This window comes from Dendrobates tinctorius, unplaced genomic scaffold (genome assembly GCF_039654945.1).
Source record: "Dendrobates tinctorius isolate UK_male_01 unplaced genomic scaffold, ASM3965494v1 ptg000064l, whole genome shotgun sequence".
In the NCBI taxonomy this organism is placed as follows: Eukaryota; Metazoa; Chordata; class Amphibia; order Anura; family Dendrobatidae; genus Dendrobates; species Dendrobates tinctorius.
The window spans coordinates 32,709,323-32,727,290 of NW_027361732.1; the positions used below are offsets into that span (position 1 = coordinate 32,709,323).

General features: G+C 40.4%; 1 protein-coding gene and 1 long non-coding RNA gene across 2 annotated transcripts in view; one reads left to right on the forward strand and one right to left on the reverse strand.

Annotated features, from left to right (window-relative positions):
- Nucleotides 1-549: 549 nt before the first annotated feature.
- PCDH20 (protocadherin 20) lies at nt 550-5,479 on the reverse strand. Its single transcript, XM_073580359.1, has 2 exons — nt 5,038-5,479; nt 550-4,519 (listed from the first exon to the last, which is right to left on the reverse strand). Exons 1-2 carry the CDS (start codon nt 5,179-5,181, stop codon nt 1,883-1,885), a joined length of 2,781 nt encoding a protein of 926 aa, XP_073436460.1. The 5' UTR covers nt 5,182-5,479; the 3' UTR covers nt 550-1,882.
- The window catches only part of LOC141094510 (uncharacterized), a 90,136-nt gene continuing 77,375 nt past the window's right edge, over nt 5,208-17,968 (forward strand). The window contains exons 1-2 of the long non-coding RNA XR_012233086.1: nt 5,208-5,348; nt 10,218-10,305. This is a non-coding gene — a long non-coding RNA (uncharacterized lncRNA). The remainder of the gene's footprint in view (nt 5,349-10,217; nt 10,306-17,968) is intronic.

Consider the following 17,968-nt stretch of genomic DNA (forward strand, 5'->3'; position numbering starts at 1 on the left):
AGAATCACTGGGATCTATGGAAGCGTTCCAAAGTTATTACCTCATAAAGGGACAGTGGTCAGAATTATAAAAATTAGCCCTGTCATTAACATGCAAACCACCCTTGGGGGTAAAGGGGTTAACAGAAAGGACAAAATTGATTTCAGATTTCTGTCAAACAAGTTGGATTAAGTTTCCACCATCACTGCTTGCTGAGTTACCAGGTAATAATAGGCCACCTTCACATGCTCAGTATTTTTCTCAGCATATGTAAGCCAAAACCAGGAGTGGAATTATCAAAGGAATAGTATAAGGCCACATTCACACTTCAAGTATTTGGTTTGCATTTTACATCAATATTTGCAACCCAAAATGAGGAATGGAAAAGTCTAATGGAAACACGTCACCACTTCTGTATTTTTCACCCAATCCTGGTTTTGGCTTACGAATACTAAGGTAAAATACTGACCAAATACTGACCGTGTGAACGTGACCTTACAGACAATGAAGTATACAGATAGTAAACTCTTATGTGGCTCAACTTTAATATAAAAATACATGAAAATAACATGTTAGGAAAATATAGCTTTAATTTAAAGACATATAAACAGTTTTGGTACAGAACAGATGCTGTAAATCCATAGGTTTTTTTTCTTCTTATATTGTTTTTTTCCAAATAAAACATTAGCATTTTGCTTGCTATATACAATGAAATATCACATGGACATTCAGTGCTTATATTTGACGTCTTGAGAAGCAGACGGAGGCTGGTTATATGTTGTTAACTACAAAACTCAATAATCAGAAATTAAATTGATGAAATATGAGGCTAAAGATCCTAGCACAGCCTAGGGATCGTAATGCTTAATAATGCCGAGCAAAATAAATATTATACCACGCCATAAAGGGTATTGCTAAATCTGCTGCTGTGGAAAATCTGTCACTACGCTTAAAAGTTATGTTTTAATTCCATCCAACGAGGGCCAAGAAAATAAGAGATATATCTAAAGAGAATGAATAAATAAAGAATTTAACACTGTGCTACGTCTCCAACCTAAAACGTATATCAACCTAAACAGTGGGAGACCAATCTGGCTCTTCTAGACACTGAGAATGACATAGAAACCAAGCAATCCTTTGTTAATATAAAAGTGAAAATTCACAGAGACAAGCATTGTGTGTTATGATTGTCAAGTAAGTGCATATATCGTCCATAATAATTAAAAAAAGAAAAAATAATAAAAGATCCAAATACTGTGGATGATATATCACTCACACACACACACTAAATACAGCGAAGAATAAGAAACCTCTCCCAAATGCAACCAGTCATGGTTACATAACACCTTGCATCATGTGTAATGCTAATGAGTCTTTGCTTGTAAATGAATTGCACTTCTTGTTAATTCCTTTTTTAAATCTCTCCCTTACTGCTTGAGGTACGATTACATACATTCAGTGTATCAAATTTGTCTCTTTTTTTTGCATTTCAATAGAAATATAGAAAGGTTACATTTATTTTATGCAAATGGTATATGACAATAAAACATTAAAAATATATAATATATACTATTTTTGACAATAATTCTACCCCCCCCCCTGCTGGGTATCAACTAACCAACTTCTTATTTTGATGCATTTGGTTTTCACAGGTAAGGGACATAAGATGTACATGTGTACCAAACAGATAATGACTTCAGTAAATAGTAGTGCTATATGCAATATGTATAAAAAAAAACTTTACAAGTTTTGTTGCTTTAAGTAAAAAAGCTGTAAAGAGATATTTACATATATATTACTATATGGTATAAATTAGTGGTCCTTCATCATAACCATTACCAACACATTGTGTTATTTGTAATCTTCCATCCTCCAACATGTATTAATCAGGAAAAAGAATGTTTTAAATGTTAGAAATCTCAATTGGCTTTTTGTCAAGTATATGGAAGTCCATTTTGCCATTTAGTGGAATTTGAACTTCCAAGTTTTCATTTATTCTATGATCTTTCTTTCCTTTTCTCAAGCAAATATACATTGCCATCAGAGTGACAAGAATGACAGATCCCAAACAAAATATAGACAGAGTGACGAGCGTAGGGACACAGGAGTCTGCTTCAATCTTTTTATGAGTAGGTTCAATTGCTATTTGTGGTTCCTTCTCTTCTATATTGATATCAGGATCTTTCCTTAACAAGTTCTCAATATAGCTCTCATTGGTTACAGTATCATTGACAAACAAATTGACCATAACTGTGGAAAAAAGTGGTTCAGGATAACCATGGTCAGTTACTTTAACTAATAATCTATATAAGCCATAGTCATCCCTCATTAAGGCCTCCTCTAAGGTTATGTTTCCTGTTTTGGAGTCTATCCTAAAAGATTCAGGTCTAGGCCCCCTTCTTCCTATAATACTGTATGCTATGACTGCATTCATCCCTGTGTCCTTATCAACAGCATAGACTTCAGTAACAGGAGAACCAGGAAGAGTTGAAGGAAGGACCAGGAGATATGACATATTGGACTGTGGGAATAGGACCATTGGGGGGTTGTCATTAACATCCAGAAGTAATATGGTTATTTTAGCCGTAGAAGACAAAGTAGGGTCACCGCCATCAGATGCTTCGACCCAAAGAGTATAAGAACTCTGTTGTTCTCTATCCAGTGATACCTTTGCTCTCATGAGTCCTTTGCCAGTGTCGATGACAAAAATGTCACTTCCATTCACTATAGAAAGGGCTATCCAGCCATTCTGTCCAGAGTCAGCATCTGTGACGCTAATTACTCCAATTTCACCAAAGCCCGGAAAGTTCTCAGGAACAAAAAAACTGAAATCTTTGCTGATGAAACGAGGGCTGTTGTCGTTTTTGTCTAGAACTGTAATATGAACAGTGGCTATGGATTCTCTTGGAGGGTAGCCAGAATCTCTTGCTTTAACAGTGAACCTGTATTTCTCTTTTTCCTCACGATCTAGCATAGTTGTAACTGTAAGAATTCCAGTTTGCTTATCAAGAAGAAAATATGCAGGTGCATCAGGTCCCAAAAAGTAGGAAACTTGACCTCTTTCTCCACTGTCAGAATCAGTAGCATGTAACTTGGCTAAAAAAGCATTAGGTTGGTTGTTTTCTTCAATTGTAACTTCTATGGTGGGCTGTGTAAAAATAGGAGCATTGTCATTCTCATCAAGAATATATACTTGTATCGGTTTCCTAACTTTAGACCCATCCATACTAAGTGCAACGACTGAAATATTATATATTCGCTTTGTTTCATAATCTAAAGTATTTGCAGTCTCAAGCAAATATTCATTTGTATAGGTTTTGTATGCAGAAAGTCGGAATGGTCCTTCTCCTTCTAAATAACAATTTACCTTGTACTTGCCATCAGGATCTTTGATGGTAAAAAATGCAATAGGAAAATTAACAGGTTCTAACTCCTTTAAATAGACAATTCCATTTTCTTCATTTGCAATATAGCGAGGAACAACTTCGGGTGGTCGGAGTGCCACTTTAGTAATGGAAATGAATACGCTCATAACAGCTGGGATGCAGCCTGGACCATTGCCAAGTACAGTTAATTTATGTTGTTGAATGGTGTTGCCATCTACTTTTTTGAAAAGTTTTATTACTCCAGTATTTTCATCCAAATTGAAAAGTTCTTTTGATGACTGCGGAACACGTTCGCTGAAGGCATACGTTATTATTGCATTGCTACCTAGATCAATGTCCACAGCTTGTACCTTGGTTACTTTCATACCAACACTTGAGTTTCCAGGAATAGTCACGTTAATAGTAGATTCGTTGAACTGTGGACAATTATCATTGACATCACTAATGAGAATAGAAAGTGTAGCAGATCCTACAAGAGGCGGGTTGCCGCCATCTTCAGCAATAATTATAGTTTTGTACTCAGACTTGATCTCTCTGTCCAAGGTTCCCATTATTATTAGGTAAGGTGTCCTTTCCCCACTCTCATTCTCTTCCACATCTAATGTAAAAACACCGTAGTAGTCCACTAACCTGTAGGTCTGGACCCCATTCAGTCCTCCATCAGGGTCATAAGCAGGATGCTCTATAACCAGCCTGGTGTTAACAGGAGCATTCTCTGGGACTGTAATATAAATCTGTACTACTGGAAACACAGGAGCGTTATCATTCACATCAATGATGGCAATCTTTACTTTAATAAGCCTAAAATATTCCTGGGGCAAAATGATTATATCAAGAAGGAGGACACAGTCCTGAACGCCAGGGTTCTGTGGGCAAAGAGCTTCTCGGTCCAACTCCTCAGTTGATGTGTACAGCTCCCCTGTGCTGTTATCAAGCATCACATACTTCCCACTTAGACCTTTAGATGCCAGGCTGAATGAAAGAGGGGGGTCAGTTAATAGACCCAGCTGCAGATCACGCACAATGTTTCCAATGAGAATCCCCTTGGGTAATCCTTCCTGTAGCATGTAGAGCAATTCAGAAGCTGTGCTGTAACTTGATGAACTAATTGTGGGACCAGCCAAGGGAGCAATCAGACACAGGAACAAAAAGGGCTGAAATGAAAGACACACATGTATATAAATACAGACCCCCACGATGACGAGAAATAATAATAATAATAATAATAATAATAATAATAATAATAATAATAATAATAATATTACCTAGCATGCCTGATATTATATAGTAATAATACTATTACCTACCATTTTTCTCTGTATGATACCATATAGTAATAATAATAATAATAATAATAATATGCTTGCCTAGCATATTTTCTGTATTAAACCATATAATAATAATAATAATAATAATAATAATATATAAAATACAATCATAAATATTTTCAGTAATTTAAGCTAAAATTGATATCTTAGGTCTACAATAAATGTAATATTAATGTGATCTTTTTGCTATTCTTCTGTCATCACTGTGCTTTGTAAATGCCATTTGTCCCAGTATAACACAACATCCTTCACAATTCACACATCATGGTTAGAAATTAGGCAGAGCTATCCAAACATTGGTAAAACTACTAGTTGCACAGGATCTGTGCTGTCAGGTCACCTACCTGTACATGGCTTAGACTGGTCCTGGTTGGACTGGCTGGCTGCCCCATATCCAGGTTACAAGGCTTTAGAAGCCAGCTCAGTGCTGTGTGCTGTGTGATCCTTTCATTCCCTTGGTAGTTTAATCCCAATGAAACTGCAGTCATTTAGTTCCTGGTGTTAAAGACACAGACACTCCCTCTCTGCTCATGCAAATCTCTGGGCAGCCTTAGCCAATAGCCACAGATGCATCAATTAACAAAGCATTCAAAGGGATGGACGATGTCTGACCGGACCGCGAAAAGCGAGATTTGGCTTAAGAAGAAAGTGTGCTGTGAGTGACTTATAGAAAACTTAGAAATGCTTAGAAATTATAGTTCAAATGCAATACATAGATACAATATATATATATATACCACACAGATGTAGCAAAGGCATAATCATTTAACTGTTCCCATGAATCACCAAGCCTTGCTACATTATATGATAATTTGAAGTAAAATTATAGGTCAGAACAAGTATCAAAGAGCAGCTGTGTCTATCTATATATCAGATCTATATAAAATAGATATAAATCTGCATATATATGTCTATATCTATATATAGATATTCAAAAAAGCACAGAGCAGCGCTATAAAAAGACGATGAGTCCGGGTGGAAGACGAAGCCCCGTAGGCAAGTACCAGACCTTGTATCAAGAGATCCCAAAAAAAATAGGAGCAGCACACCGTATTGAGTGAAGTGGAGCTATTTTATTTTAGCCCATTATGGGTTAAAATAAAATAGCTCCCCTTCACTCAATACGGTGTGCCGCTCCTATTTTTTTTTTGGATCTCTGTATATAGAGATAGATAGATACATGTAAATCTCCATGGAATAAATGGCGCTATAATAATAAATAATATAGCTATATATCTTTGTGTCTGCATATATACATATAAATATAGGTATATAAATATGCAGAATGACACATATGATATTTGATACGTAGCAGACCTGAGTAGGTGATTGCCTTTGATTTTCTATAGTACTGCAGGCAGTCCTAATACAATAACTTAATTTGATAAATTACCACTCTGCAGCAATGAGGTAGGTACAAATTAGGCTCGGCTGGATCCATACGTGAAATCCAAATAGCTAGCTACATATGGATAACTACGTCTCACCTGCTGCTATCTGCTGTGCATCACAACCTGATTACAGAGCTGGAGTTGCTGCACAGCACAGACCTCCCTCCTCCTACTCACAGCATGCTGGCTCCTGTGGTCATTCCATGGTTTAATTCCTTTCTTGCTCTGCAATTGCTTTGGCTTGAAAGAAAGGCTCGCCATCCCCCGGATGCTGTTACTTGAAATGTTCAGTTCAGACATGAGAGCAGATTTATCACATTTTCGACTATGTGTGCTGGCTTGGAAGTGGAATCTGTGCACCAGGCAGCTGCAGCAGCCCAGTTAACTATTCAAATGCTAATGCATGAGGGATATTCCAGTTTGCAAAGCAAGACATATTAATTAAAATGTTAAATATTTATTCTGATGCACAAAATAATAAGAATCACAATCCTAAATATATTAAAAAAAAAGTTTTTTGAGAAAACCATCCCTTCAGGACAGATTTTCCATATGGTATACAGTGGATTTCTTTAAGAATATCACGCAGACCACTTTCTAGCAATTTGAGGTGGTCATCTCAATAAGGATTCACTAGAAGTATAGACATGCTGAATATCTGTGACAAAAATAACCCCTCAGTGCTCCCATAGCACAAGAGCTGAGCCTGCACCGTGCTCACGATGCGAAGATTCAAAAGTCTACAGTCACATAGAGATAACAGCAGGCTTGAGCACCTAGTCTGGGCACCCCTTTAAAGGGTCATGCACACAGTCAAATTTTATGTCCGAGTGCTTTCTCTTAAAAGAACAGATTGCTTTCAAACCAATGTTATTCAATGGGCACTGCAGATGAGCAATTTTCTTCACTGACTGAATACGTGTATGAAAGAAAATAGAAACATGCACAATTTTCCTCTGGAAATCGGATGAGACTCACCTATTCAAATCTGGGAGCGACAAAAAAGAATTGTATGCCATACAGAGCCACAGTATAAGCATATGATTTTTACAGATATATTGCAAATCTATAACATAATAAATTGTAAATGGTAAATGATAACTACTGCTGTAAAAAAACAGACTTCAGAAAGATAGAAAGTGAGAAAAAATGGCCAACTTTTATTAAAGGGAATCTGTCACCTATTTTTTCGACTATCAGCTGCCGGCACCGCCATCAGGGGCTTATCTACAGCATTCTGTAATGCTGTAGATAAGCCCCCAATGTAACCTGAAAGAGAAGAAAAACGAGTTAAATTATACTCACCCAGGGGCGGACCGGGTCCGGTTTTGGTCCGATGGGTGTCGCTGTCCGGTTCGGCGCCTCTTATCGTCTAACGATGATGTCCTCTTCTTTGCTTTCCATCGTGGCTCCTGCGCAGGTGCACTGCTCTGCCCTGTTGAGGGTAGAGCAGAGTCCTGCAGTGCACAGGCGCCAGACCTCTCTGACCTTTCCCGGCACCTGCGCACTGCAGGACTCTGCTCTGCCCTCAACAGGGCAGAGCAGTGTGCCTGCGCAGGAGCCATGATGGGAAGCAAAGAAAAGGACGTCATCGTTAGAAGATGGGAGGCGCCGGACCGGACCGCGACACCGATCGGATCAAATCCGGACCCACCATGCCCCTGAGTGAGTATAATATAACTTGTTTTTCTTCTCTTTCAGGTTATATCAGGGGCTTATCTACAGCATTACAGAATGCTGTAGATAAGCCCCTGATGGCGGTGCTGGCAGCTGACCATTGAAAAAATAGGTGATAGATTCCCTTTAATGAAATTCTGACTGATTTTTAATATGGTAAAGTGAACCTACCTTAATAGTGAGCTACAGGGTAAAGGCCCAGTCACACACAGTGATCTCGCTAGTGAGATTGCTGATTTTGTGACGCCACAGGGATCTCTCCAGCGAGATCGCTGTGTGTGACGGGGATCAGCGACCGGCCCCCCTGCAGGGTATTGCTGATTGTGCTCGATCATCCTGGGCCATTTTTTGATTGCTGGCCTCCGGCTGGCCAGCATGCATCGCTGTGTGTGGCAGCGAGAGACCAGAGATCAGCGACGCTGGTTTCTAATGTAAACATCGGGTATCCAGGAGCCGCGCGACTCTTAGATACCCGATGTTTACCTTGGAAACCAGCGTGTACGCCGGTTTCCAAGGTAAACAGCAGGTATCCAAGAGCCGCGGCTCCTGGATACCCGATCTTTACATTAGAAACCAGCTTGCTCGCTGGTCCTGTTTGCTGGAGGGGCTGTCTATGTGACAGCTTACCAGCGATCAGCCTAATGATGTCCCAGCGATCTCATCCATGTTGGATTGTTGGTGGGATCGCTGGGACATCGTTATGTGTAACGGGGCCTTAAGAGTTCTTGTACAGTAGCCCTCTACAGTTTCTGTCTGACACTGCTCAATTGTGGGTCATTTTGTGGACAGCAGCTCTCAATCAGTAGCACCAGAAAATAATCACTATTGTGAAATTAAACTGTTTTCCAGTGTACACATCAGGCAATAGATATTTGGAAGTTAAAGTATCTGGTTTTGAAAAAATGATTATTTCAAGTGAACCTGACAGCTGGTAGCATGTATCGGGCATGGACTGCATGATATCAGCCAGGTATGTTTGGCACTGAAACATTGTGTAGTGTTGAAGGAAAACATACTTTAAAAGCTGCCAAGGACTGAACTGCGCTTAAAACTAAATGGACAGACAGACCCCCGGCGGCTTCTTCCAGATCACTGCCCTGTATTAACAAGTCCCTACCTACCATGGACCATAGGATTTCTTCACCACTGTGATTTATGCTGCAGATAAACCGGTGACCAGACTTTGCAGTAGTTATTACCTCCCCCCTGAAGAACAAAGCTTCTTTAGGAAATGCATTGGGATATCCTCCGATTAGGGATTTAATCAAGAATCATTATCTCACTAGCATCAGACCATCCTCAGATCTTTCAGTTGGAGCTACTCAAGATGGTCTTCTCACGCATTGGTTAGGGTATGTTTCCACGGTCTGTAACGACAGCGCTTTGGACGCAGCTGCGTCCAAAGCGCTGCCGCCTTTTGTACCCACGGTGATTCCGCCGCACGTGTTCATTGAACCATGCAGAATCACAGCATCCTATACATAGACGGTGATATTTATCTTGCGGAGATTGAGCGTCACATATGCGTATATGCAGGGAAGCCGGAGGCATCCCTACATGCATAGTGGAGATGGGATTTCATCAAATCCCATCCACTACGCTGTACCATCTGGCCGCTACGGATAGGATGCTGCGGCTGTACGCAGCATCCAATCCACAGCGTTGACTGACCGTGGGAGCATACACTTATTGTTCTATGGCATTGTGTTTTTATATTCATAGGGCATTGATTTAAAGTTCAAAAAGTGCTTTTGAAATTGATGGCAGTAATGATTTGATGTTATTATAGCCCTAAATAGGGTGCTTTTAAAGTTATAATAAAAGTTATATTTTATATCTACTTTTTTGCTGGTTATATCTCTTTAAATGTGCCATTAGATTCTAGGTAAATAGATAGAATTGGCTGCCTCAGGGTCTAACCAAGCAGAAAGGTCTTTTTCTTCCAACATATCTGTACGCTACAGTAAATGGACTGAAATAAATGCCATGTAATGCTTCATTTTCCATGATGGTGGCGCTATAAGGGCACTGAATATTGATTTAGTTTTTTCATTCAACTTGCTGGTGCTTACTTTACATTTTTTGCTTTACATTAGTAATTACTTTCATTAGTAAGTTGGAATCCCTTTGTTTATATGTACAAGACCCCATTCGTAACTCTGCAAACCCATGTCATCAAAATGCCATCTGTAAGAACGCCAGACACAAATTGCTAGTAACTTATTTACTTTAAATATTATTTGAAGTTTCTGACATATATTCAAATTTACTGGAAGCATAATCTGTAATATCAGGCTAAATTCCCACAATGGATTTAGTGCGCTTTTTCTGCTGCTTACAGTATTTTTGACTGCTTTATAACATTAAGGAAATTGATCTGTGGTGTCTTGGAAATCCTCAACATGTCAATTTCTCTTGCACTAAATATGTCATTTATTTGTAATTTTCACCCATAGATTTGAAAGAGATGCAGAAAATCCACATATAAAAAATGCATATGCGTCTTCAGTTTGTTTCCGCAGCAGAAACGTAGTAAAAAAACATGTAAGTGCATGAATTATCTATAAAGTTTTATCAAAGCTAGGTGACTCAGCAAGGCAGGTCCAAATCTATGTTGTTATATTTAAATTTTGACATACTAAAAAGTGATAAACACGCATAAAAAGTCACTAAAAATGCAATAAAAAATGTAAATTGTTAATTAGTGTAGGAATGTTACAGAATATCTACAATATCATGAGTATTCATCATGGGAACTTAGCCTCATCATGTCTATGTAGATACACTCATGGCACTTGTAAATGTGTATAATTTTTACCTTTAGGGAGTTTTTTTTATTTTCTACAGGACATTCATTATGAAAACACTCAGTGATATTTACGTATCGCACTGTAAATACATGGTTTAGCAGCACCAGCTGCAGGCACGTTTAAGCTCAATATTTCAAAGCACCATCTAGTGGTAAAAAAAAAGGAGGAATACAGTGCGGAAGGATACCTACCTTCCGTCATTGGATTCCTGCAGCCCGTAGAGAACGGCAGCAACAGCTGATGCTGCAGTTCTCTACCCAAGATCGTCGTGGGACACACTCGTGGACTGCTTCGGATCGTGGGTGAGTATTTTTGTGGTTTGTTATGTTAATATTTATTCCGTAAAAGACAATGGCTTCGGGGAACAATGTGACAAGTATTGGTAAGTATGTTACTCTATGTTATATGTACTGTATGTCTATGTATGTATTGTATGAATGTATTGTATGTAGTATGTATGTAGTATATATGTGGTATGTATGTAGCATGTAGTATGCATGTAGTATGTATGTAGCATGCATGTAGCATGCAGTATGTATGTAGCATGCATGTAGTATATATGTAGTATGTATGTAGCATGTAGTATGTATGTAGCATGCATGTAGTATGTATGTAGTATGTATGTAGTATATATGTAGTATGTATGTAGCATGTAGTATGTATGTAGCATGCATGTAGTATATATGTAGTATGTATGTAGCATGTAGTATGTATGTAGCATGCATGTAGTATGTATGTAGTATGTATGTAGTATATATGTAGTATGTATGTAGCATGTAGTATGTATGTAGCATGCATGTAGTATATATGTAGTATGTATGTAGCATGTAGTATGTATGTAGTATGTATGTAGTATATATGTAGTATGTATGTAGCATGTAGTATGTATGTTGCATGCATGTAGTATATATGTAGTATGTATGTTGCATGTAGTATGTATGTAGTATGTATATTGCATGTAGTATATATGTAGTATGAATGTAGCATGTATGTAATATGCATGTAGTATGTATGTAGTATGTATGTAGTATATATGTAGTATGTATGCAGCATGTAGTATGTATGTAGCATGCATGTAGTATATATGTAGTATGTATGTAGCATGTAGTATGTATGTAGTATGTATGTAGTATATATGTAGTATGTATGTAGCATGTAGTATGTATGTAGCATGCATGTAGTATATATGTAGTATGTATGTAGCATGTAGTATGTATGTAGCATGCATGTAGTATGTATGTAGTATGTATGTAGCATGTAGTATGTATGTAGTATATATGTAGTATGTATGTAGTATGTATGTAGTATGTATGTAGTATATATGTGTTATGTATGTAGTATGTATGTAGTATATATGTGGTATGTATGTAGTATGTATGTAGTATGTATGTAGTATGTATGTAGCATGTAGTATGTATGTAGTATGTATGTAGTATTTTTTTTTTTTTTTTTTTTAACATTTAACACATTAGCCGGATGATGGGACTACTACTGTCCCATCATTGGCTAATGTGTCAATCACTGTCATGGTAGCAGGCATCGCCAGATGGGACTTGTAGTCCCATCGGACGATGCTTGCACAGACCCCCGGACATCAGCACAGCCCCCCGGCAGGCCGGCACAGCCCCCCGGCAGGCCGGTACAGACCCCCACAGGGTGCACAGACCACCAGCAGGCCGGCACAGCCCCCCGGCAGGCCGGTACAGACCCCGGGCAGTCCACACAGCCCCCCGGCAGGCCGGCACAGCCCCCCGGCAGGCCGGCAGAGACCCCCGGAAGGCCCGAAATGACGGCGCATCATGATGCGCACACACCGCGCATCATGATGACGTCAGGCTGTCAATCAACTTTGAACTTCCGATTCTGATGCCGACTTTTCGATATTGAAAAAATATCGGAAGTCGGTATCGGAATTCCGATACAGCAAGTATCGGCCGATACACGATACTTGCGGTATCGGAATGCTCAACACTACATATAAGTTCACTCCAAATTCAGCCATTTGTAGCGAATGTGGAAAATATTGTCCTCCATTTAAAATGGGCAAGTCACATGGCAAGGGATGGGGAACTGGACCTGATGATGATGATGTATGCAAAGGCCGTGGGCAGGCTGAAATTGTACCACAACAAACACCCACATATTCTCCCCCCGACCTTCCTGTCTCAATTACTAGGGGACGGCAGCAGCACACCACTATTGAACCCATAGCAGTGTCAAAGAGTTGTTGGTTGGATAGTGGATAATGTTTCCAGTAACTTTGCCACCATGACAACCTTGTCTTCGACATGGTCAAGTCTCAGTAGCCATGAGTCTGGACTGCATATTCCTCACCCTGATCCTCCTTCCTCCCATCATGCTGAGTGCCTGGAGACAACTGATCCCACACTTGGACACTCCAAAGAGCTGTTCACTTTTCCATTTATAGAATTGGGCCTTTCGCCTGGTCTACTTGAAGCGGGGCAAGAGGAGATCGCATGTAACAATGTCCAAATATTTGAGCAGCCACAGTCACATGAAGGCGATGGTGGGAAAGTGTCACAAGAGGTGGATGATGATGAGACACAATTACCAGTAAGTCAGGAGGAGGACCAGGGTGCGGAAGTGGAAGACGAGGTGGTGCATGAGATAGTAACTGATCCAAGCTGGTAGGAGGACATGCAGAGCAAGGATAGCAGGACACAGGTGTTGGGAGGTGTAGCACCCCAACAGGCAGGAAGAAGCAGTGAGGTAGCTGCAGACAGAAGGTCAACTGTTCCTCGTAACAGCAACATGATGGAAGTTGCCAGTCCAACTGTTAGGTCTTCCAGAGTCTCGTTGTTTTTTAAAGACTCTGCTCATAACCCCAAAAAGGCCATTTGCACCACCTGCCAGGCCAGTATCAGCAGGGGTAGCAAAACTACCAGCCTGACCACCACGAGCTTGATCTGGCACATGGTAGCAAAGCATCCGACTTTGTGGGCCGAAACTCAGGGTCCAGGAACAGTGTCTGTGGGTGAGACCACTGCTTCTTCCTCTGTTGTGTGTGCAAGCCAATCTCTTGTCCATAGTGCATGCAAAGATAACTCCTGCCCTGCACCTGTCGTTGCACACACAGAACTAGCACCATCATAAAGCATGTCCTTGTCCCAGCGCAGCATTCAGTTGTACATTCCCCAGTCCTTGGAATGCAAGCGCAAATGCGCAGCCAATGCCCCACAGGCCACACTACTAAATTCACACATTTCATGACTGTTTTAAACGGAAGCATTCAGCAACCTGATGGTGGCAGCCGTCACTCAGTATTAGAGTTGAGCGATACCGTCCGATACTTCAAAGTATCGGATCGGAATGGATCGGCCGATCTTTAAAAAAAGTATCGGTATCGCCGATTCCGATACCGGAAGTCCCATTCAAGTCTATGGGACTTCCGGTATCGGAATAAGAAAAACCCTGTTTTTGCCTTGTACAGCCTCTCTGGGGTCTGTACAGGCCTTTCGGGGGGCTGTGCCGGCCTGCCAGGGGGTCTGTGCAGGCTCCGGTGGTCTGTGCCGGCCTGCCGGGGGGCTGTGCCGGCCTGCCGGTGGTCTGTGCAGGCTCCGGTAGGCTGTGCCGGCCTGCCGGGGGGCTGTGCCGGCCTGCCGGTGGTCTGTGCAGGCTCCGGGGGGCTGTGCCGGCCTGCCGGGGGGCTGTGCCGGCCTGCCGGTGGTCTGTGCAGGCTTCGGGGGTCTGTGCAGGCATCGTCCGATGGGACTACAAGTCCCATCGGGCGATGCCTGCTACCATGACAGTGATTGACACATTAGCCAATGATGGGACAGTAGTAGTCCCATCATCCGGCTAATGTGTTGAATGTAAAAAAAAAAATAAAAAAAAATTACATGCTACATACATACAACATGCATACTACATACATGCTACATTCATACTACATACTACATACATGCTACATTCATACTACATATATACTACATGCAACATACATACTACATACATACTACATGCAACATACATACTACATATATACTACATGCATGCAACATGCATACTACATATATACTACATGCTACATACATACTACATATATACTACATGCATGCTACATACATACTACATACATACTACATATATGCTACATACATACTACATGCTACATACATACTACATATATACTACATGCATGCTACATACATGCTACATACATACTACATATATACTACATACATACTACATACATACTACATGCATGCTACATACATACTACATGCTACATACATACTACATATATACTACATGCATGCTACATACATACTACATGCTACATACATACTACATATATACTACATACATACTACATACATACTACATGCATGCTACATACATACTACATGCTACATACATACTACATATATACTACATGCATGCTACATACATACTACATGCTACATACATACTACATATATACTACATGCATGCTACATACATACTGCATGCTACATGCATGCTACATACATACTACATACATACTACATGCTACATACATACCACATATATACTACATACATACTACATACAATACATTCATACAATACATACATAGACATACAGTACATATAACATAGAGTAACATACTTACCAATACTTGTCACATTGTTCCCCGAAGCCATTGTCTTTTACGGAATAAATATTAACATAACAAACCACAAAAATACTCACCCACGGTCCGAAGCAGTCCACGAGTGTGTCCCACGACGATCTTGGGTAGAGAACTGCAGCATCAGCTGTTGCTGCCGTTCTCTACGGGCTGCAGGAATCCAATGACGGAAGGTAGGTATCCTTCCGCACTGTATTCCTCCGCCACTTAAAAAAAAAGTCCCTAGTCTCACTTTATGCCATTGCTGTGTGGGAAATTCCCACGCAGCAATGGCATAAAGTGAGACTAGGGACTTTTTTTTTTTATAAGTGGCGGAGGAATACAGTGCGGAAGGATACCTACCTTCCGTCATTGGATTCCTGCAGCCCGTAGAGAACGGCAGCAACAGCTGATGCTGCAGTTCTCTACCCAAGATCGTCGTGGGACACACTCGTGGACTGCTTCGGATCGTGGGTGAGTATTTTTGTGGTTTGTTATGTTAATATTTATTCCGTAAAAGACAATGGCTTCGGGGAACAATGTGACAAGTATTGGTAAGTATGTTACTCTATGTTATATGTACTGTATGTCTATGTATGTATTGTATGAATGTATTGTATGTAGTATGTATGTTGTATATATGTGGTATGTATGTAGCATGTAGTATGTATGTAGTATGTATGTAGCATGCATGTAGCATGCAGTATGTATGTAGCATGCATGTAGTATATATGTAGTATGTATGTAGCATGTAGTATGTATGTAGCATGCATGTAGTATGTATGTAGTATGTATGTAGTATATATGTAGTATGTATGTAGCATGTAGTATGTATGTAGCATGCATGTAGTATATATGTAGTATGTATGTAGCATGTAGTATGTATGTAGCATGCATGTAGTATGTATGTAGTATGTATGTAGTATATATGTAGTATGTATGTAGCATGTAGTATGTATGTAGCATGCATGTAGTATATATGTAGTATGTATGTAGCATGTAGTATGTATGTAGTATGTATGTAGTATATATGTAGTATTATGTAGCATGTAGTATGTATGTTGCATGCATGTAGTATATATGTAGTATGTATGTTGCATGTAGTATGTATGTAGTATGTATATTGCATGTAGTATATATGTAGTATGAATGTAGCATGTATGTAGTATGCATGTAGTATGTATGTAGTATGTATGTAGTATATATGTAGTATGTATGCAGCACGTAGTATGTATGTAGCATGCATGTAGTATATATGTAGTATGTATGTAGCATGTAGTATGTATGTAGTATGTATGTAGTATATATGTAGTATGTATGTAGCATGTAGTATGTATGTAGCATGCATGTAGTATATATGTAGTATGTATGTAGCATGTAGTATGTATGTAGCATGCATGTAGTATGTATGTAGTATGTATGTAGCATGTAGTATGTATGTAGTATATATGTAGTATGTATGTAGTATGTATGTAGTATGTATGTAGTATATATGTGTTATGTATGTAGTATGTATGTAGTATATATGTGGTATGTATGTAGTATGTATGTAGTATGTATGTAGTATGTATGTAGCATGTAGTATGTATGTAGCATGCATGTAGTATGTATGTAGTTTTTTTTTTTTTTTTTTTTTTTAACATTTAACACATTAGCCGGATGATGGGACTACTACTGTCCCATCATTGGCTAATGTGTCAATCACTGTCATGGTAGCAGGCATCGCCAGATGGGACTTGTAGTCCCATCGGACGATGCTTGCACAGACCCCCGGACATCAGCACAGCCCCACGGCAGGCTGGCACAGCCCCCCGGCAGGCCGGTACAGACCCCCACAGGGTGCACAGACCACCAGCAGGCCGGCACAGCCCCCCGGCAGGCCGGTACAGACCCCGGGCAGTCCACACAGCCCCCCGGCAGGCCGGCACAGCCCCCCGGCAGGCCGGCAGAGACCCCCGGAAGGCCCGAAATGACGGCGCATCATGATGCGCACACACCGCGCATCATGATGACGTCAGGCTGTCAATCAACTTTGAACTTCCGATTCTGATGCCGACTTTTCGATATTGAAAAAATATCGGAAGTCGGTATCGGAATTCCGATACAGCAAGTATCGGCCGATACCCGATACTTGCGGTATCGGAATGCTCAACACTACATATAAGTTCACTCCAAATTCAGCCATTTGTAGCGAATGTGGAAAATATTGTCCTCCATTTAAAATGGGCAAGTCACATGGCAAGGGATGGGGAACTGGACCTGATGATGATGATGTATGCAAAGGCCGTGGGCAAGCTGAAATTGTACCACAACAAACACCCACATATTCTCCCCCCGACCTTCCTGTCTCAATTACTAGGGGACGGCAGCAGCACACCACTATTGAACCCAGAGCAGTGTCAAAGAGTTGTTGGTTGGATAGTGGATAATGTTTCCAGTAACTTTGCCACCATGACAACCTTGTCTTCGACATGGTCAAGTCTCAGTAGCCATGAGTCTGGACTGCATATTCCTCACCCTGATCCTCCTTCCTCCCATCATGCTGAGTGCCTTGAGACAACTGATCCCACACTTGGACACTCCAAAGAGCTGTTCACTTTTCCATTTATAGAATTGGGCCTTTCGCCTGGTCTACTTGAAGCGGGGCAAGAGGAGATCGCATGTAACAATGTCCAAATATTTGAGCAGCCACAGTCACATGAAGGCGATGGTGGGAAAGTGTCACAAGAGGTGGATGATGATGAGACACAATTACCAGTAAGTCAGGAGGAGGACCAGGGTGCGG

What these genes read in the sequence shown, in the direction of transcription:
- PCDH20 (XM_073580359.1), bottom strand. Translation starts at nt 5,181, where the DNA reads ATGACTGCAGTTTCATTGGGATTAAACTACCAAGGGAATGAAAGGATC. An exon ending in CCAGTCTAAGCCATGTACAG is followed by an intron (nt 4,520 to 5,037) that starts GTAGGTGACCTG and finishes CTTTCATTTCAG; the next exon opens with CCCTTTTTGTTCCTGTGTCT.